The 23,936-nt window shown below is 51.8% G+C and overlaps 1 protein-coding gene and 1 long non-coding RNA gene across 4 annotated transcripts; one reads left to right on the top strand and one right to left on the bottom strand.

Moving 5' to 3' along the window:
• On the bottom strand, nt 1-2,263 carry LOC105494894 (uncharacterized). The gene is made up of 2 exons (XR_011621962.1): nt 1,849-2,263; nt 1-423 (listed from the first exon to the last, which is right to left on the bottom strand). It is a non-coding gene; the product is annotated as an uncharacterized lncRNA (long non-coding RNA).
• A 169-nt stretch (nt 2,264-2,432) lies between these two features.
• LOC105494895 (importin 13) lies at nt 2,433-23,374 on the top strand. Of its 3 annotated transcripts, none has more exons than XM_071094355.1 (20): nt 2,435-3,284; nt 4,981-5,762; nt 11,965-12,105; nt 12,213-12,354; nt 12,463-12,629; nt 12,850-12,970; nt 13,057-13,204; nt 13,635-13,816; nt 13,901-13,927; nt 14,122-14,256; nt 14,406-14,549; nt 15,886-15,966; nt 16,508-16,645; nt 16,798-16,894; nt 19,900-19,952; nt 22,200-22,266; nt 22,349-22,407; nt 22,555-22,644; nt 22,936-23,117; nt 23,207-23,374. In XM_071094355.1, the coding sequence occupies exons 1-20, from the start codon at nt 3,201-3,203 to the stop codon at nt 23,301-23,303; spliced, it is 2,937 nt and encodes a 978-aa protein (XP_070950456.1). In that variant the 5' UTR covers nt 2,435-3,200; the 3' UTR covers nt 23,304-23,374. The 3 variants fall into 3 exon arrangements, 2 of the variants coding, with proteins under 2 accessions (XP_070950456.1, XP_011762177.1); XM_011763875.3 differs by having other exon boundaries at nt 2,436-3,284; nt 5,026-5,762; XR_011621900.1 differs by lacking the exons at nt 19,900-19,952; nt 22,936-23,117; nt 23,207-23,374 and having other exon boundaries at nt 2,433-3,284; nt 22,555-22,634.
• The last annotated feature ends 562 nt before the right edge of the window (nt 23,375-23,936 follow it).

The following is a 23,936-nucleotide window of genomic DNA, read 5'->3' as shown; positions in this document are numbered from 1 at the left end:
AACTTCAAAGTCATCATTTAATTTGACATGAACATGGATTGGTAGTGGTTCCAGTTGACCAACAAAAGCTCCCTCTCCCCATCTGCTGAGTTTTGGGATGTTCCCTCCTGAATCTGAAGACCCCTCCCAGGGTTGCCACAGGTTCTTGCCTCTATAGGTCTACAATTCTTCCTTAGAGAAGAGCCCTTCTGGCTCCCAAAGACTTATCCGCCACTTGGCTCTAAGCTGTCCTGCACTAACATCCAAATCTCCTGGAGATCACCTTTGGTCTGGCCTCTGGAAATGCCCCCAACTCTCCCCAGGGCCTACTTCAGTCCATCTGTCCTAAGTAGTGTTTGCAAAGGATGTTCAGGACTCATTGCTGGTGAGACTGGGCTTCTTTCTCTGCCAGATCCCTGGAATCCCCAGGGGTGAGGAGGAGCCCTGGATAGGAAGCAGGAAGAAAACACATACTGACAAAGGTGTGGTCTCTGGGCTGAGCTCCCCACCCCTAAAACCCCCTTAACTAAAATGAGTTTCAGAAGAAGCTAAGGTCTCATTGCTAGAAAGAGGCACAAACAGGTTTTGAACTCAGGACTAAGTCCAGAATGTGTACACTTAAACCCCACTCCCAACACCATCTCCCCTGCCCACCACCACCTCCACCAGTGAAACTGCCAGGAGCACCAGGCCCAAGGTCTTTCCCACCCTAGGCACAGGCCTGGAATCAGTTACTTTATTTTGGCTTTCTATTTCCTCCTTCCAAATTCTCCTTCCTCTTTTTCTTCCTTCAATTTGTCTTTCATATTGCAGACAGATTTTTCTAAATGCAAATGTAATCATCATAGCTCACTTGAAACCCCATCATGGTTTCATATTGCACTTAGGATAATGTCCAAACTCCTATAAGAATCTATTGCTACCAACTTGTCTTTCCAACCTCATCTCTGTTACTCACACCCTTCCCCACCCCACATATATTCCCTTTAAATGAATATAAATTACTTGCTATTCTTTCTTTTTTTTTTTTTTTTTTTTTGAGACAGAGTCTCGCTCTGTCGCCCAGGCTGGAGTGCAGTGGCACGAGCTCAGCTCACTTCAAGCTCCGCCTCCTGGGTTCACACCATTCTCCTGCCTCAGCCTCCCAAGTAGCTGGGACTACAGGTGCCCGCCACCAGGCCAGGCTAATTTTTTGTATTTTTAGTAGAGACGGGGTTTCACTGTGTTAGCCAGGATGGTCTCGATCTCCTGACCTCGTGATCTGCCCGCCTCGGCCTCCTAAAGTGCTGGGATTACAGGCATGAGCCACCGCGCCCGGCCTACTTGCTATTCATTCAGCCTTGCTGAATGACTTAAGAGTCCCACTGGATTTTGCTTACCAGCTAAATGAGCCCCTCTCCTTCCCAGGCTCTCTATTCTTCAAGCTCAGATCAAGTTTCTCTTCTCAGGGAAGCCTTCATGGACCTTCTCAGGCCTCAGCGGCTGCTGTCAATGCCAGCTTCCTCCACTTGAACAAAACTACAGAGCTCTTTGCACTTTTAATTTTTTTCCTCTTCCCTGCTAGGGTAGCTGGCAGGAGTTAATAAACAATAAAATACAACTGGAGGGCTGAGAGGCAGGAACTACCGGGGCCTGTGGCAGACCAGACCTATGGCAGGGTCTGCCACCCTGTCTTTGTGCCAAGGGCAGGATAAGCCTAACTTTCCCCAAGCTCGATTTCCTCATCTCATCTGAAAACGATGAATAAAAATACCCAGCTCAGAGCTACTAAGAAAACTGAACCTAAGGTATGCAAAGTCCTGCTCCTAGCACTTAAATGTAAGCTACTCTTATTCTAGTTACACATAAAGTTACTTCCAAAACCCTTACGAAATTCCCCGAGCACTGTCCATGGTATGTGGTTTCCCGGTTGCTTATTGGGTGGTCCCAAGAGCCTTCCTTTTTTCCTTCCTGAGGCGTGCCAAGTCCCCTCTCCTCTTCTCTGGGTGGTGCTGACGCCTTCTTCCCAGGCTGCACCTTTGCTGGGCCGGAGGATGCCCTCGCAGCGGAGCGCCAGAGTCACCAGGCAACCTCCCCAGCCTCCACCCTCTAGCCCGGGCTCCCACCTCCGTCCTCGGGCCCCTCGAGTCACGTTCTCCTACTAAGCAGTTGGGCCGCAGCGCCCCGCGCCGGTCTGACCCGGAATGCCTGCTGGCCGCGGTAGGCCGAGGACAGGCGGGGCTCTGCAGGTCCCCAACCCACGTGCTCCCGGCCTCCTCCGCAGGGCGCCGCCTTCCGGCTAGGCGCAACATGGACTACATTTCCCAGGGTGAACAGCGGCGGGGCCTAGACTCTGCGGGGGCCTGGGGCGGCGTGCCGCTCCACCGCCTGCTCAGGGGAGCGCGGACTGGCGCGAGGACAGGGCTAAAGACCCGGAATGAGTTTCCGCGCAGTTCCGCTGGGCCGTGCCGGGCGGTGCTGGGCCGTGCCGAGCCAGAACTGGCGAGACTGGGGGCCTGAGTTGCGGTGCCGGGGACAGGCGCTCGGGGCAGCCCGCGCCTTGCCGAGGTCCCTGCCCCGTCCCGGCCGGGCGGGCTTGTCTGTCAGTCACTGGGGCGGAGGCAGCGGCGGTAGCTGGGCTGTAGCGGGGCGGTGAGAACAGCGCGGGCCAGGCCGAACGGAAGGGACCTGCCACAGCCCCTCAACTCCACGGACTCTTCGCCCCAGACTCGCGGAGCTGCATCTCCGCGCTTCGTCGGACGCCTCCGTAACCACGAAGGGCTCTCTCCCCCGTGACCCTCCAGCCCCATGACCTCTTCATAGCACCCGAGAGCTCACCCAGGCGGGGGTGTTGTGGGTACAGGCCATCGACCTTGTGACCCCTCAAGAGCCAGGGACTTGGTTTCCCCCGCAGGCCTGCCTCCCCAGTGACTCCCTCCACACAGATTCTGGGGACAGAGCTGTTACCTACCACTAGGATCCCTGCCTGAGAGCTCCTCATTGACGGCTCCCTCCTCGGAGTCCCTTTCATTGGGTCTCCTAAGAGCACCCCTTTTGGCCTCTGGCAAGCCTCCCACCCCCAAACGAGGTGGGGAGGCCTCGGCAGCCATGCCCGCCCTGGGCTCCCCCTCACCCCACCACTCCCTGGGCACCCAAGCCGGGGTCTAGCAGGGGGCCAGCAGCCAAGGGGCTGGGGCAGGAGACAGATCAGGGCCCACCTCCCTGCCAGGGAGGGAGCAAAGATGGAGCGGCGGGAGGAGCAGCCGGGGGCTGCAGGGGCTGGAGCAGCACCAGCCTTGGACTTCACTGTGGAGAACGTGGAGAAGGTATGAGGGCTCTGGGGTGGGCACTCCAGTGACAGAGCAGAAGTTCTGGGGACTGTCACTAATGGCAGAGCTCAGGCCTGGGCTGGGTGCCCGCTGGTATGGTGCCCCCAGAGCACCTGGCATTTGCTGTCTATCTGGGCAGGCAGTATTGCAGTGCCCTAATGGGCTATTTTTGTCTTTCCTTACAGGCAGGTCCCCTGTGGACAGATACTCTAGGGTCTTGGGATGGTCCCTTCAGGGTGCTGTGACTTAGCCTCCCATCCAGACTGGCTATTTTCCAGCTCCATGGGAACTGCATGAGCAGTGCAGTAGGAAACTGGGAACCCAGGAGACCTGCAGCTCAGTCTCCTGGAATTATCCTGATGCCAAACCATCCTGGACCTGATTTTGTTGAGCCAAGGGCTCAGAAAATGATCTGGAACTAAAACAATCTGGGTTGTTTCGACTCTTTGAAGAAGGGTCCTTCCTTTATTGGATGGAAGCCAGACCAGTCCTGAGCAGGCAGGCCTGGGGCTGTCTCCCTTTGTTTTGTGCTGAGTCCAAGGGTCCTGGCCCAGCTGGGAGCCTTACAGGGCTCCTCCCTACTCACCTGCCCACATAGCTCCCTGCCATGGCCCTCCCAGGCTCCCCCACTGCCCAGCCCATCTTTCTGAACTGCCTCTTTAGTTCTTTTTTGTATCTGCTCCCTACAACCTGAAATGCAGGAATGCATACACCCTGGGATGAATGGGGAGATAGGGCTCCCTTACTTGAAAGCAGGGAATGATTGCAGATGCTCACTTGTTATCCTTAACCCTGTTTGCCATAACAAATAATGAGGATGCATCTCTTCTGTCTGCTTTGGCATCCCTGAGGGGCCAAACAAGGGCCAATGGCCATAACTGGCTGTCAGGGGTACGAATAGAGCTAAGCCTACTTGGATGGAGCCTGATTAAGGGTCAGGGTCCTGGCCACACTCTCCCACCCCTTGGAGCAGGGCAGTGTTGGCATGGTGGCGCACTGTTCCATGTGCTATTGGGAGATAAATCTCACTGTTTTCTTACTTGATAAAGTCCCATTGGAATTGAGACCCTGGGGATTCTGCTAGTGGAGAGCACTAGGCGAGGTGTTTGCCAGGGCTGCAGCTATGGCCAAGGCTTCTCTGGATCAGTTGGTTGGACATGTGCCCTCTGAGGAGTGTTCTCACCCTCCCCTCCAGTATATCTGTGCCCCAGGGCTGCCTGGAAAAAGTCTTAGTCCTGCTCTGATTTCACACTGGCTTTGGTGCCAGCATCTGGAGTGACCTAGGGATGATCCTGGGGGAGCTGAAAGGAGCTGTTGGAGTGGATGGGAGCAGCTGTGCCTGGGAGGGTCAAGTCCCCTCAAGCTGTTCCATGCCCTTCTCAGACTTAGCTTCATCCCTGCGAAGCTGTTCCTTCCACCTGGGCTTTGCCCTCAAGTGCCTCCCCTTTGGGGAGATCAGCTTCCTCTTTTTTCGCTTTCCTGTGGAGATTCCCTCTCTGAACCCATAATGTTTTGCTATAAGGAGAAGAGGATATGGTAGAGCATGAACAAGGTTCAGGCTCTCAAGATATCAGCAGGACCCCAGGCCCAGGAAACACTGCAGAGCCCTGAGCTCTCCCTGCTCAGCCACCCAGTCAGGGAGAGGGAGCACCCTTGCAGGACCAAGTCACACCTCTGTTCTGGGCTCTGGCAGGATCCAGAGTGGCCAGCACCTGTTCAGTCCTGTGCTGTCCTGCAGGCGCTGCACCAGCTCTACTATGACCCCAACATTGAGAACAAGAACCTGGCTCAGAAGTGGCTGATGCAGGCCCAGGTCTCCCCACAGGCCTGGCACTTCAGCTGGCAGCTACTGCAACCTGACAAGGTACCAGAGATCCAGTACTTTGGGGCCAGTGCTCTTCACATCAAGATCTCTCGCTACTGGAGTGACATCCCCACTGACCAGTATGAAAGCCTAAAGGCACAGCTCTTCACCCAGATCACCCGCTTTGCCAGTGGCTCCAAGATTGTACTGACTCGGCTGTGCGTGGCACTGGCCTCACTGGCTCTCAGCATGATGCCTGACGCTTGGCCATGTGCTGTGGCAGATATGGTACGACTCTTCCAGGCTGAGGACTCACCAGTGGATGGCCAGGGTCGCTGCCTAGCCCTGCTAGAGCTACTGACAGTGCTGCCTGAGGAGTTCCAGACCAGCCGCCTACCCCAGTACCGCAAAGGCCTGGTGCGGACCAGCCTGGCGGTGGAATGTGGGGCTGTCTTCCCGCTGCTGGAGCAACTACTACAGCAGCCCAGCTCACCCAGCTGTGTGCGTCAGAAGGTGCTCAAGTGTTTCTCCAGCTGGGTGCAGCTGGAGGTGCCACTGCAGGACTGTGAGGCGCTCATTCAGGCTGCCTTCGCTGCTCTGCAGGACTCGGAGCTCTTCGACAGCAGTGTGGAGGCCATTGTGAATGCCATCTCACAGCCTGATGCCCAGAGGTGAGCTAGTCCCCACCCGCGCAGAAGACAGCCTCTTTGGCCAGCCACACATCCATCCATCCATCTGTTCAATGAACATTAATTGAATGTGTACTGATACCTGGTCCTATGCTGGAGATACAGCAAGGAACCAAAGAAGACATGGTCCCTGTCCTCATGGTTCAGACAGGGAGGCAGACATTAAACAACTAATTATCAGTTATTCAATTAAAATATTTGACTCTCTTTTCCTTCTCTCAACTAGTCACCAAGTCCTGGCTGTTCTCCTCCTGACCACATTGCAAATCTATTTTTTTTTCCATTTCCATTGCTACCACCTTAGTCCAAGCTGTCATCGTCTCTCTCCCCAGATTACTGTAGAGCTTGTCCTCACTCTTATACCCTTCATTGTCCCAGCAGCCAGAGTGATCTTTTGAAAATGGGGATCTAATCTTTCTGATCAGAAGCCTTCAGTGGCGTCTCAGTGCTCTTAGGTTAAAGCTCGGAATCCTTAATGTGACTCATAAAGGTGCTGCACAGTGTGGCATCACCGGCCTCATCTCATGCTACTCTCCTTGCTCTCTACACTCTCACACAGTTTCTTTAATTCCTTGAATGTCCCATGTTCCTTTCAGCCTCTGGCTCATCACATGTACTTGACACCTTGCCTCAGCTTAAGCATAGGGAAGTCCTCAATGGATTCTTAAGGCTAAGTTTGATCTTCTCTCTTATGTTACCTCAGAGCTCCCAGTATTTTTCCTTCTTAGCCCATAACATGATTTCTCTCACCTCTGTGAGGACAGGGACTCTGTCATTTTACTTTGTCACATTGTGCTTGGCACATGGTAGCATCTGATGTTTTTTGAATGGAGGAAAGTAGGAGTTGCCTGAGTTAGGAGGGGTGGGGATGGAAGGGATTGGGGGAGGAGGGTGGAGTGTTCTAGGCTTTAGGAACCACAGCAGCTGCAAAGACTTGTGGGCAGCATCATGATATATTCAAGGGCCCTAAAGAAGTGAGTGTAGTGAAGTGTTTGTTTTGCAAATGTTCATTGAGCATGTCCTGTTTTGGGCCTTGTGCTGAGCTCTGGGAGCACAGAGACAAATCCTTTAGCTTCAGTCTCTCCGGAGCTCACAGTCTAGTGGACACATGAATGGCAAGTACAATCAACATGATGAATCCTCTGATGGAGAATGCAGGGGCCTTCAAGAACCCAGAGGAGGCTTTCACTGAGTCTGAGGGCTATGAAAGGATTCCCAGAGGAAGTGACAACCCAGCTGTGTAAGAGTTAGCCAGATGGAAGTGATGGATAGGGAGGACATTCCAGACAGATGGAAGAGCCCAAGCAAGGGAAGAGTGAAAGCCCAGAGGGCCTGGTGATCTGTAAATCATTAGGTGTGATTAGACAGCAGGATTTAAGGGCCAGAGTTATAGGAGACCTGGGCCCAGATCATGCAGGACCTTGGCCAAGTTTAAGATTTTGATCTTCATCCTGAAGATGATATAAAGATATTGAAGGATTTTAAGCAGAGAAAATGGCCTACTGAGACTTTTGGTATGAGCTGGATTAGAAAAAGTGAGTTTGGAGGCCCTGACACTGACATTTCAGAGATGGGGCTTTGGGACCCTTGGCAGAATTGGAAGGGAAAACCATTGAAAGAGATTTCATGGACAGTGGCTAACGACTCAAGTCTTGGCATTAGTCACATCTAAATTTGAATCCCAGAATGTTCACTTATTAGATCTGAAATCTTGGATAAACCATTCCTAAGCCTCAGTTTCCTCATCAATAAAATGGGGATGATCATATCAACCCCACAGAGTTGTAAAGGTTTAAATAGGATAATGTGCATAAGTCCTGCCCCTGGTGTTCGGTAAAGAGTATTTTGACTCCTTGAGTAATGGGAGTTCTTTTGTGGTCTCTGCTGGGGTTGGGATGGTCAGCAGCATGCATTTGTACGTTTGGGTTATTCATACGTTACATGTTTTAAAATGGGAACTGTGTGTGTATGTTCTTCGTTTATACTTTATGTGATGGTAATGGTAACTGTTAATGGTTAATGGTAACTGTTTATTTATTTATTTATTTTGAGACAGAGTCTCACTATGTTGCCCAGGCTGGTGTGCAGTGGCACAATCTCGGCTCACTGCAGCCTCCGCCTCCCAGGTTCAAGCGATTCTCTTGCCTCAGCCTCCAGAGTAGCTGGGATTACAGGCGTGCATCACCACACCTGGCTAATTTTTGCATTTTTAGTAGAAACGGGTTTTTGCCATGTTGGCCAGGCTGGTCTTGAACTCCTGACCTCAGGTAATACACCTGCCTCGGCCTCTCAAAGTACTGGGATTACAGGCATGAGCCACCATGCCTGGCCAACTGTTTATTTTTTAAAAGAGAAACATAGTTACTATTAAATGGATTAAGGCCGTTTACTTTTAGAATTGGTCATAAGAAGTAGAACCGGAATCATGCGATAGAAAGTGGGCCTAATTGTTCAGTGGCTAAATTTGAAAAGGAGTTGGTTTCTCATATATGTGTGTGTGTGTGTATGTATGTGTATATATATGTATATGCACACACACACGCACACATACACACATAGATAATGTGCTTAACGACTGCCTTTTAAAACTTTTAAACATTGGGGTTGATTTTAAAAAATAAAAGATTGTTTCGGTATGAGGATTAAATAAGAGAACGTGAAGCTTTTAGCATGGTTCCTATGTACTCCGTAAACAGCAGTTGCCAGTATTTGGTTTCATTATTGTGTTGGCAGTTATTATGATACCTATCCCCCGGCTTCCCAGGCTTTCCAGCTTAAGGTGGATACCTAGTCCCAGATCAAGGCCTCTCTTGGCAGCCTGAAGCTCAAGTGCTGGGTGGGCTCCGACAGTTGGTGACTAAGGGAAACAGATCAGGGCAAGTGTGTGGGTGATGTGAGGTGTCCTTGGATACACCCAAGTTTACCCGCCCAGCCAGTCTCAAGGGCTTTGGCAGGTAATTGATGCCCCTTCTCCTCTGAACGAATGAGCGAGCAAGGAGCCAGTGAGGTAACCCACAGCCTCCTTGGCGCCCATTGGCTGCAGCCCCTTGGTTGCTTAGCAACTCTCCCCATTTTCTCAGCTCTGCTCCTGAAGTGAAGCTCTAATTGCAGGTCTGGGCTGAGCTCCGTGTGAGCAGCAGCGGAGGAGTCCCAGCAGCCCTGCCTCAGCTACTTGAACTGACCGATTGGAGCCAGGCCTCTTGAACCCAGCCTCAGCTGTGGTCGTAAAGACATCCTCCCTGTCTCCTTCCCCCAAACCTAGAAACCTCTGGGACCTCAGACTTGTTCTTCTGTCCACTCACAGGTCGCAGACACAGGTGCTCAGGTGGTAGGAAATCTATGCAGGAACTTCTTCCCATGGGTGAGCTGCATCCAACCCAGAATCCGAGCCTGGTCTTTGCTCTACCCAGTCTAGTTTCCCAGCTTTGGCTTGTGAAAGTCACCTTCAGTGGCTTTGACTCCTGGGTCATCCAGGCACGCCTTCCCCAGGTGTCCTGACATTGGCCCTCCCCTTAGCTAAGCTTGCACTCAAGTCACCCTTTTCTTGCTCCTCCACAGCTGCTGCTGCTTCCTGGCTCTCTCCTTTGAAATGTATTTTTTTTCCAGAAATATGTTTTTAATGCTGGAAAAGCTTTTCCTTGGGAGTTAGGGAGGGAGGGAAAGTGAATTAGGCAGGCTGTTGGGGGCTCCCATCAGTTAGCACTGGAGATATGGGCTGAGATGCACATAGATCCTTTGGGGAAATCCTGGTTGGGCCCTGAAAGAAAAGCAGACCTGTAGCAGTTTAAGGGGAAGTTTCAACCTGGATTCTGCTTCTAAGTTGTATGACCTTGAGTGATATGATACTCTGAGCCCTTTGAGGCTGTATTATCCTTGATTTGTTCTATTATGAGGCTCAGATGAGACACATTAAGAACCTTCACTGAGTATCTGCCGTCTGCATAAACTTTGGCAGGTGGAGGAAGGAGCCTTAGAATACAGTGGAGATGCTATGGGGGTAGAGCGCTACCTCCTGCACCCATCTCAGTTGCTGAGGAGCTTGTGGGCCATAGCCTTGGCCCTGCCCCTTGTCTTTGTGCCAGAGTCTGGCCTGAAAATGCCCATTGTCTGGTGGTGCAGCCCGTGTCAGGGTCAGGAGACTGAAGCTATCCCAGCCATCTCCAGGCAGCACCCCCTGGGGCTGTCTCTGGGCTGGGGATATCCTGGCATGGATGACTTTTCCTACCAGAATGGGGATGTGGAGAGGGAGGCCGATGTCCCTGGGCTGGTTGCCTCTTTTTGTCATTCTCATCCTCCCACCAAGGATATGAGGCTACTGCCTAGCAACCTGCTTGGGGCAAGTCCAGATAGAACTCCTTCTGGGATCCTCAGTCCCCCACTCCCTAAAATAGATTGCTATGGTGACATTATGATTGACAACAGAGGGGTCCCAAGCACCTGATCCCTACTGTTAGAGCGTGGCTTCCTCTGCTTAGTCTCATCTCCACAGACCAAGGTGCTGAAGAGGGATCCAGTGGGCTGAGCCAGGCTTCTCTCAGTCCCCTTTGTATACTGGGCTATCTATCCTTCTCCTTTAGAGATCGTTGTGTTTCAGGGCTCTGATCTGGACCCTCTTATTTTTTTTTCTCATTCAACACATTCTCCCTGGGCAATTTTCATCTACTCCCGTAGCTTCAATTACCAGCTGTTAGCTGATGACTCTCAAATCTATGGCTTTTGCTCTAACCTCTATGCTGGGTTCCAGGGTTTTATATCCAACTCTTTCTAGATGCTTCTACCTGCATAACCTATCAGGTGTCTGTGAATCAACTTATCTAAGACTGAGCTTATCACCTTCCACCTCCCATTAAAGGTGTTGCTATTCCCCATTCCTCACCCCACAGGTCTCAGTAAATAGCTCCACCATCTATTTAGTTGTTTAACCAGTGACCTGAGAGTTGCCTTTATTCTTCGCCTTCCTCATATCCAGTCAGTCGTCAAATCCTGTCTGTTTGGCCTCTTAGCTCTGAGTTCATTATCTACTTCTCTCCCTCCGTGCTGCCACCAGACTCCTGAAGAGTTGGGATTTGGTGGTAGAGAGTAGAGTGGATGGCAGGGGTTGATGCTCTCATGAGCTGTTGCTGCCTTCCAAAATCTTTTTTTTTTTTTTTTTTTTTTTAATCAGGGCTTCTGAGCCTGTGTTTACTCTTCTGTCTCCCACTCTTGTTCAATCACCCCTGCCAGACTGTATCAGTTTCCTAGGGCTACCATAACAAAGTACCACAAACTAGGTGGCTTTAAAACCAAACAAATTCATTGTCTCACAATTGTGGAGGCTAGAAGTCTGAAATCAAGGTGTTGGCAAGGCTGAGCTCCTTCTGAAACCTGTAGGAGACTCCGTCCTTGCCTCTTGCTAGCTCTGTGGTTTGCTGGCAGTCTTCAGTGTTCTCTGGCTTCCAGCTGCATCACTCCACTCTCTACTTTAGTCCTCATGTGGCATTCTCCCTGTATGTCTCTGTCTTCACATGGATGTCTTCTTATAAGAACACCAGTCATATTGGAGTTCAGGTCCATCCTACTCCAGTATAACCTCATCTGCAATTATCTTATTTCTAAATAAGGCCACATTTTGAGGTACTGGGGATTAGGATTTATCAAAAAACGTATCTTTTTTGTGGGGACATAATTTGACCCATGCGAGTCTGCCCTCTGGCGCCCCAAACTTCATGTTATCACCACATGCAAAATATATTCACTTCATCTCAACCTCCCCAGAAGTTGTAACCTAGCTGGACGTGGTGGCTCACACCTGTAATCCCAGCTACTCCAGAGGCTGAGCAGGAGACCGAGTCTCTTGAGCTCAGGAGTTCGAGACCAGCCTGGGTAACATAGCAAAACCCCATCTCAAAAAACAAAATCTTCACCCATTCTGGAATCAGCTCGCAGTCCACCTGGAGAACACAATTCAACCCATAATACCAGCCTTCTCATACTTCCCTCTCAGAGTTCTGGGGGCTCTGACCTAAGGTTCTTCCCAACACAGGGAACATCAAATCTGCCATGTAGACCCTGACCCTTGTTTTGCTTAGGATTTAATAAGGGGAGGGGAGCTTTGAAGGAAGACAAGGAGATTATGCCTTTCTCTTAAAGCCAGTGTGGGGGTGAGCAGAGAGCTCTGATGGATTTTCTTACCTCATGCCTCTAGGTACGTGAACACGCTCCTGAAGCTCATCCCGCTGGTGCTGGGTCTGCAGGAACAACTGCGGCAGGCAGTGCAGAACGGGGACATGGAGACCTCCCATGGCATCTGTCGCATCGCTGTGGCCCTGGGCGAGAACCACTCCCGGTAAGGGGTGGAGCAGCTGGGGGTGGGATAGTAGGGCCCTCTAAGAGGTGGGGTTATGGAAGTCCCTGGAGAGGTAGAATGACCTGACTGTGTCTCCTCCTCCCCAGGGCCTTGCTGGACCAAGTAGAGCACTGGCAGAGTTTCCTGGCACTTGTCAACATGATTATGTTCTGCACAGGCATCCCTGGCCACTATCCTGTCAATGAGACCACCAGCTCCCTAACCCTCACCTTCTGGTACACGCTGCAGGTGTGTCTGTGTGACCTCCAGTAGGACTGGGCTGTGGTGGAAGAAGGTGGATCATGGGCTTCTATGGCTGCTGGTGAGGTGGCTAATTGTCTTCCCTGGCTCTCTCAGGATGATATTCTATCCTTTGAGGCAGAGAAGCAGGCTGTATACCAGCAGGTGTACCGGCCAGTCTACTTCCAGCTGGTGGATGTGCTTCTGCACAAGGCCCAGTTCCCTTCTGATGAGGAATATGGATTCTGGTCCTCAGACGAGAAGGAGCAGTTCCGAATTTACAGGTGATGGTAGCAGGCCAGCTCCTCTAAAATGGAGTCCAGAAATAATGAAGGCAATGAGGGAAGGGGCCCAAGGCCAGGCTTTCTGAATTTTGGGGCTCCTTTCTCTGTTTTCTAGGCATTGTTGCAGAGTTGTGGGGGTACTGGGGTAGGCTCCTGGGCTTGGGGGCAGGATCCAGGGTCAGGATCCAGGCAGTATAAAAGGCCTTCATCTGCTTCTCAGGGTGGACATCTCAGACACGCTCATGTATGTCTATGAGATGTTGGGGGCCGAGCTGCTCAGCAACCTCTATGACAAGCTGGGTCGTTTGCTCACCAGCTCAGAGGAGCCCTACTCCTGGCAGGTACCTCCCAAGCCTGATTCCCTCAGCCCTCCCAGACCTGTCACACCCTCCTCCTCATCCAAGCCAGTGGCACCCTCTTTCCCCAGCACACAGAGGCCCTCCTCTACGGCTTCCAATCCATCGCAGAGACCATTGACGTCAACTATTCTGATGTGGTGCCTGGGCTCATTGGCCTCATCCCACGGATCAGCATCAGCAACGTGCAGCTGGCAGACACTGTCATGTTCACCATTGGTGAGACCTGGCACACACCCATGACCATATTCCCAGAGCCACAGCACCCCACCCCGGCCACAGCCAGCATGCTGGATTCTATCCAGAATGGGAGAGCCATGTGCCTACACACAATCAGTGTTGTAACAAACTGACTGTCCTGGCAGGTCTAGGGGGTCCATCTGATGGCACACTGAGCTGAATTCAGTGAGGCTAGTTTACTGTCTCACTGTGAAACAGCAGTACTGGGCTTCTGTTGAGTAACCTCTCCCTGCTTCTCAGCTGTAAGGCTCATGTTTGAGCATGCACATGCATATGTCCTCTGAATGGAGCAGTGCTCTGTGCTAGGGCTGCAACTTGACCCTGCCAGGAACTCTGCTTGCCTCAGAGACATGGTACAAAGCCAGTCTGGCCTGCCTCAAAGATCCTTCTGTCTCCCTCCTTCCTCCAGGAGCTCTGTCTGAATGGCTGGCTGACCACCCCGTCATGATCAACAGTGTTCTGCCCCTGGTACTGCATGCCCTAGGCAATCCTGAGCTCTCTGTCTCTTCTGTGTCTACCCTCAAGAAGATCTGCCGAGAGTGCAAGTATGACCTGCCTCCCTATGCTGCCAACATTGTGGCCGTGTCCCAGGTATGCAGGGGCCCTGGATGGTACTGAGCTTCAGAGCACACTCTGCACTGTGCTGATACTACATTCCTTCTTTCTCCCCCGCAGGATGTGCTGATGAAACAGATCCACAAGGTGCGACTCAGAAGTTTCTAGGGGTCTCCTTGGGGGTCTTGTGGGAATCTCTTATCCCTGAAATCCTGTTTTTTGGCCTTCCCCTTCCTCTTACCCCTTATTCTCTGTGTTTTTCTTCTCCCAAGAGGCCTGTTTTCCTTCTTACCCCACAACTAGATGTGGCCAGGACTGACCATCCATGTTCTGCCCCACAGACAAGCCAGTGCATGTGGCTGATGCAGGCGCTGGGCTTCCTGCTGTCAGCTCTTCAAGTGGAGGAGATTCTTAAGAACCTGCACTCGCTTATCTCACCCTATATCCAGCAACTGGAGAAGCTGGCAGAGGAGATAGTGAGTGAGCTCTGGGGGCCGGGAGCAGTACTGGTACGCTGTGGCTGATGAGGGGTGAAGGTGGAGCTGGCCCTTAGAGCTGGGGCTCAGTGATCTGGGGACCAAACTGGGGCTAGGAGATCTGGAGCTTGGTTTGCTTCTCCCTGCAGCCCAATCCCTCCAACAAGCTGGCCATTGTTCACATCTTGGGGCTTCTCTCCAACCTCTTCACCACATTGGACATCAGTCATCATGAGGATGATCACGAAGGCCCTGAGCTTCGGAAGCTGCCAGTGCCACAGGGACCCAACCCCGTGGGTGACATTGTCTTTGCCATCCCCCCACCCCCACCTGTGGGAATGTCATTGTCACTCTTCAATTCTGTGGGTAATGTTGTCATTGTTCTCCCTGCCCCGTGGGGGTGATATATTTGGTCCTCTGACTCCATGAATGACCTATAATTGCCTCACTCTGTAGGTAGCAATGTCATTATCTCACTCAACTCTGTGTGTGATGTTGTCCTTGTCCCCAGCCCAATTAGGGTGATGTCATTGAGATTCCTCAGCCTCATGAGGGACATTGACGTTATATCCTTCAACCCTTAAGTGATGTTATTATGGGCCCCTGTTCAACCTCCAACTCTGTAGGGCCTTCTACTTCAACATTTACTGTCCCCTGTGAGCACTAAGGATGCTCATTACATCCTCCACATGTAGTAGTTCTGGCCTTCAAGTTGCTCCCAGTGCAGAGGAAATTCAAGTTGCTCAGATTGTCACAAAGCAGTGTGATAAGTCTTGTGATAAGCTTGGGCACAGGTTTTGGGGTGACCACTTAGAAGCTGCTTGATCTGGGGCAAGCCTCAGCTTCCCATTAAAAACTGAGAACATTGAAATGTCTGGCTTACTCAATTCATAGAACTGTGCTGGATAGCAGATGTGGTCTTAAGTGAAGGTAGTTTGCATATTGTAAAGTTCTTTACAAAGACTGCTTTGGTTGCTATTCCCAGAACTCCCTCCAGGATTTCTCCAGGAGAAAAGGAAGCCATGGGCATCGTGGCCTCTTTGCTTAACTCCCCAACCCAGTTTCAGTTAGCCTCTTGGCTTTAGACCACACCTGGGCCACTGTCATCCCACAGAGCTGCTTCTTTACATGGTAGTCATCATCTTGCCTTTCCTCACCTCCCAGGACCTCAGTCTGCTCTCTACTCCTCCGTAAGCTGGCAGAGCAGCTTAAGCCTGCATCTGTGCATTCCTTGGGGCTCCCTACCTCAAGCCTATTTGGAGGAGATAACATCTGCTTTTCTTCAGAGGCTAGTCCATAGCCTTGGTTTTACAGAGCAGAGATAGGGGGTGATTTTTTTTTTTAAGTCTGCAAAGTTTTTGTAACCTTATGAAGCACTTGTGATATCTCTGCTTTGCAGTTTGAGGCTTCCTTTGAGATGATCCCTAGAATTCAGGATATCCTCCTTTTTCATTCATGAGAGAGTTCAGCAAACCACTTCTTCCCCTAGGTGACCCATGCACTGGGTCTTCAGTGTGCATTCTGGGGTAATAGGTTTGAACTGCTCCCCTCCTCCCTGCTACCAAGTCCTTCTCAAGTGGGTCACAGTGATCAATAGCAGAAGCACTTCACTTCTTCCTGTGTCTTCAGGTGGTGGTGGTGCTGCAGCAGGTCTTCCAGCTTATCCAGAAGGTGCTGAGCAAATGGTTGAATGATGCCCAGGTTGTGGAGGTGAGCCCTGACCCTTGTCCTCTGCTCCCACAGTGACTGCTCAGAGGTGTAGCAGGGTAAGATGTTACTGCCACACTTCAGCTTACAATGGTTTGGAGAAACAAGGGAGGTGAATCCTGCCCCATAGAGATAAGGAATTTTTTGGGAAGACATTTAGAACTCCCCAATATGAGAAGTGCTTAACGCAAGAACTGTAATATTAGGGTCGAGTGACACTCAGGCATCTGTTTTAGCACCAGAGACCTGCCTTTGGTCCCTTTTCAATTCAGGTTTTTGTTGCTGTTGCTGCTCCCTGAGAGGAAATGGTAGAGATGTAAGTAGCAGGAGTTAAGTTCTACAGTTACATCCTTTGCCCCTCAGTGAAGGGCCTTTGCCCCTGCCTTTCAGGGTAAGGGTCAGACTTGCTTACGTTCTTTTGTTTGCAGGGCCAGGCAAGGCTTATAGGTAAGGGCCCGATTTTAGGCCCCCTCTGTGCAGGGCTTCAGCGCTGTTCCAGCCAGTCATGACCTGCTGACCAGGGCCCCTTTGTTTTCTTCCCAAGGCGGTGTGCGCTATCTTTGAGAAGTCTGTTAAGACGCTGCTGGATGACTTTGCCCCCATGGTGCCACAGCTGTGTGAGATGCTGGGTCGGATGTACAGCACCATCCCCCAGGCCTCTGCTCTTGACCTCACTCGACAGGTGGGCCTTCTGGTTGGGGCAGAGCTCCTGACCCTGGGTGGGGGTGGGTCAGATGGCTGCTGTGGCCGGGGTCCCCACTTGCATTCCAGGGATATTGCTCTATCCTGGTGAGACTGGGTCTCAGCTGACCAGCATTCCCTGCTTTCTTGTAGCTGGTCCACATCTTTGCTCATGAGCCTGCCCACTTTCCCCCAATTGAGGCCCTCTTCCTGCTCGTCACCTCCGTCACACTCACTCTCTTCCAGCAAGGTAGGTCCTGACCAGGGTCTCTGCTGCTGCTGCCACTGCCACTGCCTCTGCTTCCCCAAATGGGGAGCCAAAGCTGCCCACTCTGTTCTTCTCTGTCCCCTGAGTCACACGTGGGACTTGATGGGAAACCTGTGAGATCAAGCACAGCACCTTACAAATAGTTGAAACCTTAGGTTGAAGTGGATAAGAGGGTGAATGATGTCTTCTGCTGGCCTGCTGGGCTCAGGGCCAGTCTGGATATGGAAGAAGGAGGTGGGGGTGGGAGGTGGGCAGAGGCTCTGAGGGACTTGGGGCACTGGGCTGGCTCCTTTACTTTGGGATATAACGAAAAGTGGAAAGAGCACGGGCTTTTGAAGTCAACTAGACCTAGATTCTAAGTTCATCACCACCAACTAGTTGTGTGTCCTTGGGCAAGTCACTTACCTTTGCTGGGCCTTCATTTCCATATCTGTGAAACGGAGATACCATATACTTGAAATGAGTGTTTACAGGTGTTAAAGTCACATCTTCTGGGCCCCTGGCTCGGGGGCTTTTGCACAGTGAAGTACTCAGAGACCGCTTGTTCCTTTCCCTGCATCAAGGCTTAGTCCTTTCTAGGCCTGAAGTCGAGTACCTTTGGCTGTGGTCCTAGCCCTCCATTCACTGTGGCCCTTTGCCTGAGAGAGTTGGGAGCAGGGGCTTCATTCAGGCTTCTCGTGTTGTCTAATCCAGGCTTCCAATTTGGAGAAACAAAAACAAAAAAAAAACAACACTGCTCAGCTAGCCTCATGAGCCTTGCCTGGATTCGTGGTCACGGGTTTGAGGCTCCCCAGGGGTCTCGGTTGGTGCCCAGAGTACTTGCAGCTCATATCCTCAGTGCTTGGTCTCATGATCCTGGCCTCTGTTTCTGTGGGCCGTGGAGTAGGTCCAAACTGGGGAGAAAACTGAACCAGAAACCTGGTGTGGTCATCCTCAACTCCAGCTCTCCCACTCCCTGTACCCAATCTGGGACAAGCCCCATTGATCCTGGCTCCTGATTCTCTCTCGGTCGGTCCACTTCTACCCACCTCTGTGGCCACTGCCTCAGTTTAGGGTCTCACCTGGATTATCAGCAACCTTCTAGTGGGTTTTCTTGACATCTCCCCTTCTCTCCAATCTGTTCTGCACACTGCAGCTATAATCTTCATGAAAACACAAATCTGAGCATTTGTCTTCCCAGGCTTAAAACCCTTTCATTGTTCCCATTGCCCTCAGCTTATTGTTCCATTCCCACCCATGTGACAAGGCTCTGTCATGCCTCTCCTGTCCTCTCCTGCTGATGTCCTCATGACTCCAACATTCCAGCCACACTGCCTCTTCCTTACTGTGTCCCATTTGATCCCTGTGCCTTGCTCCTCTGACTGGAATGTCCTATGCCCTTTACTGGGTGAACTCTCACTCCTTCATGCCTTACAAAGGAGGAAGACTGCATCACTTCTCAAAGTAATTTTTCTGAGGCAGAATTGGGTGCTTCTAACTGTACTGAAACTGCATCCCGTACACACTGCTGAAACAGCACCGATCACACACAATAATCAGCTTTCATGTCTGTCTCTCTTACTAGACTAAGCCCCTCAAGGGTAGGGTTGAGTTTCTTCTCTCTGCATCCCCAGTGCCCAGAATGAGGCCAGAATACAGCAGGCCACAGACGCTGTTAAGTAAAGGAGAGGGAAGGCTCCCTGCCCTTGGAACCTTCTCACTGTCTGGCCCACCTCTAACAGGGTGGCTGCTGAATATCAAACCTGCAGGGTGGACATTGGGCCTCACTTTCTAGGACTTAAATAACTCAGAGTTCAGATACCAAAGGAACAGGCTTTATTTACTGGTGACTCTTCATAGTCTAGAGAAGGAAGCAGGGCAGAGATTATCTGCTTTACAGATGGGGAAACTGAGCATTTGTGGCTTGCGCAAGATCACACAGCTACTTAGTGGTGTCTTAGGCAGATGGTTTTGCACCACATCCTCCTCAGAGTGGAGAAGCCTGGGTAGGAGCTCCAGGTGCATGCCATATTCTTGCCTCAGGAATCATCAGAACTGGAGGCAGAAGTGTCCAACATCATATTTGTTGGGCTTGTTGGTTGTCTCGCTGGACAGGATGGCTCCCATACCTGTTACGCCATCCCAATCTTAGCCATTCCTTCCTCGGGCTCTGCCTTCCCACTGGACCATGGGATGACACGTTGACTGCTTTCCCTATTTCTTGGCATGTCCAGATGATGGGAACTAGTCCTCAGCCCTGAGCTTGGCTCTCTGCTGAGTCTGTGTCCATGTGGAGGAGCTTTGCTGGGGTGGGGCTCTTGTTTTTGGCCTTATGATGCTGTTTCCTCCTCTGGTTCCCTGCCAGTGACTTGCCAGGCCATCTCCAGAGCATGCTGGGCACTGCCATACCTAAGCAAGAGTCCTCTGGTTTAAGTGGACCAAATAGATTATTTTCCTTTGCCAGATCAAGAGCCCTAAGGCCATTGAAGTGAGGTGGCACTTACTCAGGCTCTGATGCCCTGGCCTTTCTAGGGCCCTCAGATAAACCACAAAAAAGAGATACCAAGGACTGACCCCCACCCCCCACCTGCCATCCCGGCTCTCCTCTTCAATAACTGGCTGCTGGGAGGTATGTGCTAGGAGCGGTGTAGGGCTATCCCAACCTGCCAGAGGCCACAGTAAGTGTGGTGGCCATTTCTTCAGCTATGTGGAGTCCAGAATTGCTCAAGTACCAAGGGAACACGAGGGGATGGCCCGAGGAGGAGTGGGGAGTAGGCGGAAGGCCCCTTGGAGGGAGCTGGGGCAGGCCCGTCCTTCACTTTGCCGTCTCTTTCTGTTGGGCTTCTCCCAGTTCATGGTTTTTGTATGTTTTGTTTCTTTATCTTGCTTCCTGCTGCTCATGTGCCCCCACGCTGTCTCCCTGCAGGCTCTCAGTCCCACATAACTATATGAGGTTGAGTTGCTGTTTGTATAATTTTTTCTTAAGTTCCATCTTTATTATATTTTAGGGCCCAGGGATCATCCTGATATTGTTGATTCATTTATGCAACTCCTGGCACAGGTGTGTTTTAGTTTTATTCATTCACGTTCTGTTCTCTCTCTTTCTCTTTCTCTTATGTTGAAATTCAATTTAAGCCTATTTTTAGCTTTCTGTTGACAAATTTTTTTTTCTGTTCAGTTGAATAGAGTTTCTTCATCTGTTTCCGTGGAAGTTGACAACCCAACATCCTCCTTTAGTGCCCCTATGCCTCAACTAGCTCAGTCTTCTACAAAGACCAGGGAGAGGCTGATCCCGAAGGGAGGGAGCTGGGCTGGCCTCGGGTGGGGAATGGAAAGGGAGGGGGTGGTGACTGCGCCCATCAGCTTCTTGTTGCCCAAGAAGTTCACAGGTAGGGCTGGAGTTGAAGGGCCTGGGGTTCACTGTCCCCGTGCTCCTGCCGGGAACTGCCTGCCTCAGTGTCCCCAGCCTGCTCCTGAGAGGTAGGCTGGGAGCAGCTCCAAAGCGAGGGGCTGAAGAGGAATGTGCACGGTGGAGCCCAGAGTTGGGCTGTTGGAGAGGTTGAGCTGCTGCTGAGAGGTGGAGTGCAGGCTCCACGTTAGGATGTGTTTGCGTTTTGTATGTGTTTCAGTGTGTGAGACCTTATTTTGTATGTTTTGAGTTTGGTTTGGGAAGGGAACAGAAATCACCTGTAAGTAGTATGTGTATTGTGTTGGGTGCTGGGGTGAATGTGTGCCTTGATGTATGCTGTATGTTGATGTGTTGTGTGTTTTGTGTTGTTTGTTGATGTGTTAGGCCTTGATGGATTTAGAGCGTGGACATGGGTTGGAGGTGTGTGTGTGTTGGGTTGTGGGAGTGTGTATTATGGAGGATAGGAGTGTATGTTGAGTCATTGGTATGTCTGTATCAGAGTATGGTTTGGAGATGCATGTTGGGCTGTGGGGGCATGGAGTTAGTGATGGGGGCTTCTGTGTGTTAGGGGTTCCTAGCATGCAGACCCCCTAACCTGTGAGTTGGGGTAAATGGAGTGTTTCTTTGCTTAATCATTCCACAGATACTTATTGAGTGTGTGATACATGCTCTACTTTGCTAGGTACTGAGGATATAATGGTGAGCAAAAGCAGGCACAGTTCTTGCTCTCCTGGAACTTACAAGTCTAGTTTCTGGGGGAGGGGGAGGTTGGGAGGAGGGAAGAACAGGGAGTGTTCTGGGCCTGGATGGATATGTGTATGGGTGTTTTCAAGGGTGTATCTTTGATGGGGAGGGTGTCTGAATGTGTGTTTGTGGATGGGTATGTTGGGAGAGTGCACAGGGGGACTGTGGCAAGGCTGAGGGTGTAGGTGTGTGGACATGGTTTGGGGATGTGCAGGTGTGATGTGTGACTGTGTAATGAGGGTGTGTTCCAGATGGGGAGAGCGTGTGTATGTTAAGGGTGTGACAGAGGTATGTAAGGAGGGCATTTCAAGTGATGGTGCATGTGGGGGTGTTTGCACATGAGTAAACATGGGGTAGAGGGGATGTGAGGGGCTGGAGGGTAGAGGTCTACGTGGTATGCACTGGGGGCATTGCTGGGGAGCAGCAGTGTTTGAGGATGGCTGGAGCTGTGCAGAGCATCTCCTGTGACCTGAGGATGTGCCAGTCATGTCCTGGGACCACTCGGGGCAGGCCATCTGTCCCCTTCACTTCATCTCTTCCCCCTCACCCACAGCAGCACTGACTCCTTGGTGGGTGTATGGCCGAAGAGGGCCTGGACACAGGGTACCCTGGGTGAAAGATGGGGCCAAGGCTCCAAGGCTCCTGCTGTACTTTTCCTCTTCTTGAGCAGGAGCTAGAGGGTGCCTCAGGAATACAGGAGGGACATGGGAGGAGGGCTGTTGGGCTGAGGGCTCCCTGTCTGGCTGCCATCTCTTCTTCCTGCTGCCCTATTCACAAACCTGGGGTGCTTAACTCCCTCTGTGAATCAACATGAAGTCACTGCTGGCAACCTAGAGCCTGCGAGACATCTGGCCCTGATGGAGGGAAGAGGGAAAGGTGTCTGGAACCCAAACTTTCTGCATTATCCCCACCCCCAACCTCTCTCACATACACCCGTGCATTCATGTACACATACATGTACATAGCATCCCTTGAGCCGTCCTCACCTGACCTACTGAACTCTGAGGTGGTCCGGGTCCCCCAGAGATGGCTGAGTAGCTGGTTTTGGCAGCCTTTACCTGTGAGGTGTGAAGTTGGGGGCTAGGGTGGCAGGTGAGTGGGGGGATGGTCCTTGGAGCTGGCTGGGGCTGGGCTTACCAGCTCCACCTCCTGCAGGCTCTGAAGCGGAAGCCAGATTTGTTCCTGTGTGAACGATTGGATGTCAAAGCTGTGTTCCAGTGTGGTAAGTGGGGCGAGATGGACGGGTGGGCCTGGGGCTCCCCTAGGAGGATCCTTAAACTGATCTGCCTCTGCCTGTCCCACAGCTGTGCTGGCCCTCAAGTTCCCTGAGGCACCTACTGTCAAGGCCTCCTGTGGCTTCTTTGTGAGTCCCATGCTGAACCCTGACCCACTGCCACCCCAATGCCCTGCCCTGCCCAGGACTCCGGACAGTAGGGCTGGGGTGTACAGGTCTTGTCCTCAGGGAGAGCTGGGAAGGAGCTGGGCTGATGGGCCTCTCCATCCTCTGCAGACAGAGCTGCTGCCTCGGTGTGGGGAAGTAGAGTCTGTGGGAAAGGTGGTACAGGAAGACGGTCGTATGCTGCTCATAGCAGTGCTGGAGGTGAGATGGAGCAAAGGGGGGTTTGATGGGAGTGAGGGCCCCGCACTGCTGAGGCAGCTGGCCTTCTGGGAGGCTTGAGCCTTTGGTTCCCTAAGCTCTCAGATTCTGTTTCTTTTTCAATTAAATGGCTGAAAGTTGTTAGGATTGCTGTGGGGATCAACTGGCTCTCAAAAAGCAGCGCTCACCGTGATGTGGTTTGGCTTAGGAACTGTCCAGAGGGCCTGGGGCAGTTAGGCATTCTTGCTGCAGAAGGGGCAACACCCTGGTGTGCTGAGAACCCCTCTCCTTCAGGCCATTGGGGGCCAGGCCTCCCGCAGCCTCATGGACTGCTTTGCCGACATCCTGTTCGCCCTGAACAAGCACTGCTTCAGCCTCCTGAGCATGTGGATCAAGGAGGCCCTGCAGCCACCTGGTTTTCCCTCTGCCCGCCTCAGCCCTGAACAGAAGGATACCTTCAGCCAGCAGATCCTTCGGTGAGCAGAGCTGGGGTGGGCCTGGGCTCAGGCAGAGAGGGGGCAGTGGTGGTGGCTGGTGCTAACCTGCTCTCCCTTTTCTCCTTCAGCGAGCGAGTGAACAAGAGGCGGGTGAAGGAGATGGTGAAGGAGTTCACACTGCTGTGCCGGGGTCTCCATGGCACAGATTACACAGCTGACTACTGAGGGGTGCCCCCATCCCACCCACCCCTTCTCTTCACCCTTCCCTATCCCCAAAGAGTAAACCTGGACCCTCATGCTGTCTCTGCCTCCTTTCTGCTGCCACCACCACCTAACTGAAAGCCTGGGTCCAGAAGGCCTGGGGGAAGGATGGGAGGATGCTTGGACCAGGCCTGAGGGAATAGTAGGAACACCCTCTAGCTCCCAGGTTGGAAGAGATATTGCTGTAGCCAAGACACCTAGGCTGGAGCCCTTCAGAATACTGCCATTGCCCTTGGGGTGGGGTGGTTGCATTAGTGTTATCAACCCCGCCATCCCCATTAAATTAGTCCCAACATGCATGTATGCATACATTTATTTAATCAACAGCGCTGATTACTAGGCCCCTAGCTCTGTCCTGCATTGTTCTGCCCTGAACAAAGGTTGATCTAGTCCATAGCTACCATGCCAACCTGGGAGAATGGTAAGGAAGTGAGGGAAGGCTTCATGGAGAAAGCTTTTGACAGGAATAGCAGGCTTCCTAGGTACAGGACTTGAGGCTTTGGGCTGCAAGTAGGGTAGGGCTGGGTCCATTTGGTAGTGAAGAAATGGAGTGGGGTTTTGACTTCCAGGAGGGGTGTCTGGTGTGGAGTTAAATAC

Source organism: Macaca nemestrina, chromosome 1, assembly GCF_043159975.1.
Source record: "Macaca nemestrina isolate mMacNem1 chromosome 1, mMacNem.hap1, whole genome shotgun sequence".
Lineage (NCBI taxonomy): Eukaryota > Metazoa > Chordata > Mammalia > Primates > Cercopithecidae > Macaca > Macaca nemestrina.
The sequence above is the reverse complement of the archived record's forward strand: the minus strand, read 5'-3'. Positions and strand labels throughout refer to the sequence as shown.

Excerpts from the sequence above, each read along its gene's own strand:
- LOC105494895 (XM_071094355.1), top strand. The coding sequence starts at position 3,201 with ATGGAGCGGCGGGAGGAGCAGCCGGGGGCTGCAGGGGCTGGAGCAGCA. Across the intron at positions 12,355-12,462 it reads CCTTCTGGTACACGCTGCAG|GATGATATTCTATCCTTTGA; the intron begins GTGTGTCTGTGT and ends TGGCTCTCTCAG. Across the intron at positions 22,408-22,554 it reads AGGCCTCCTGTGGCTTCTTT|ACAGAGCTGCTGCCTCGGTG; the intron begins GTGAGTCCCATG and ends CATCCTCTGCAG.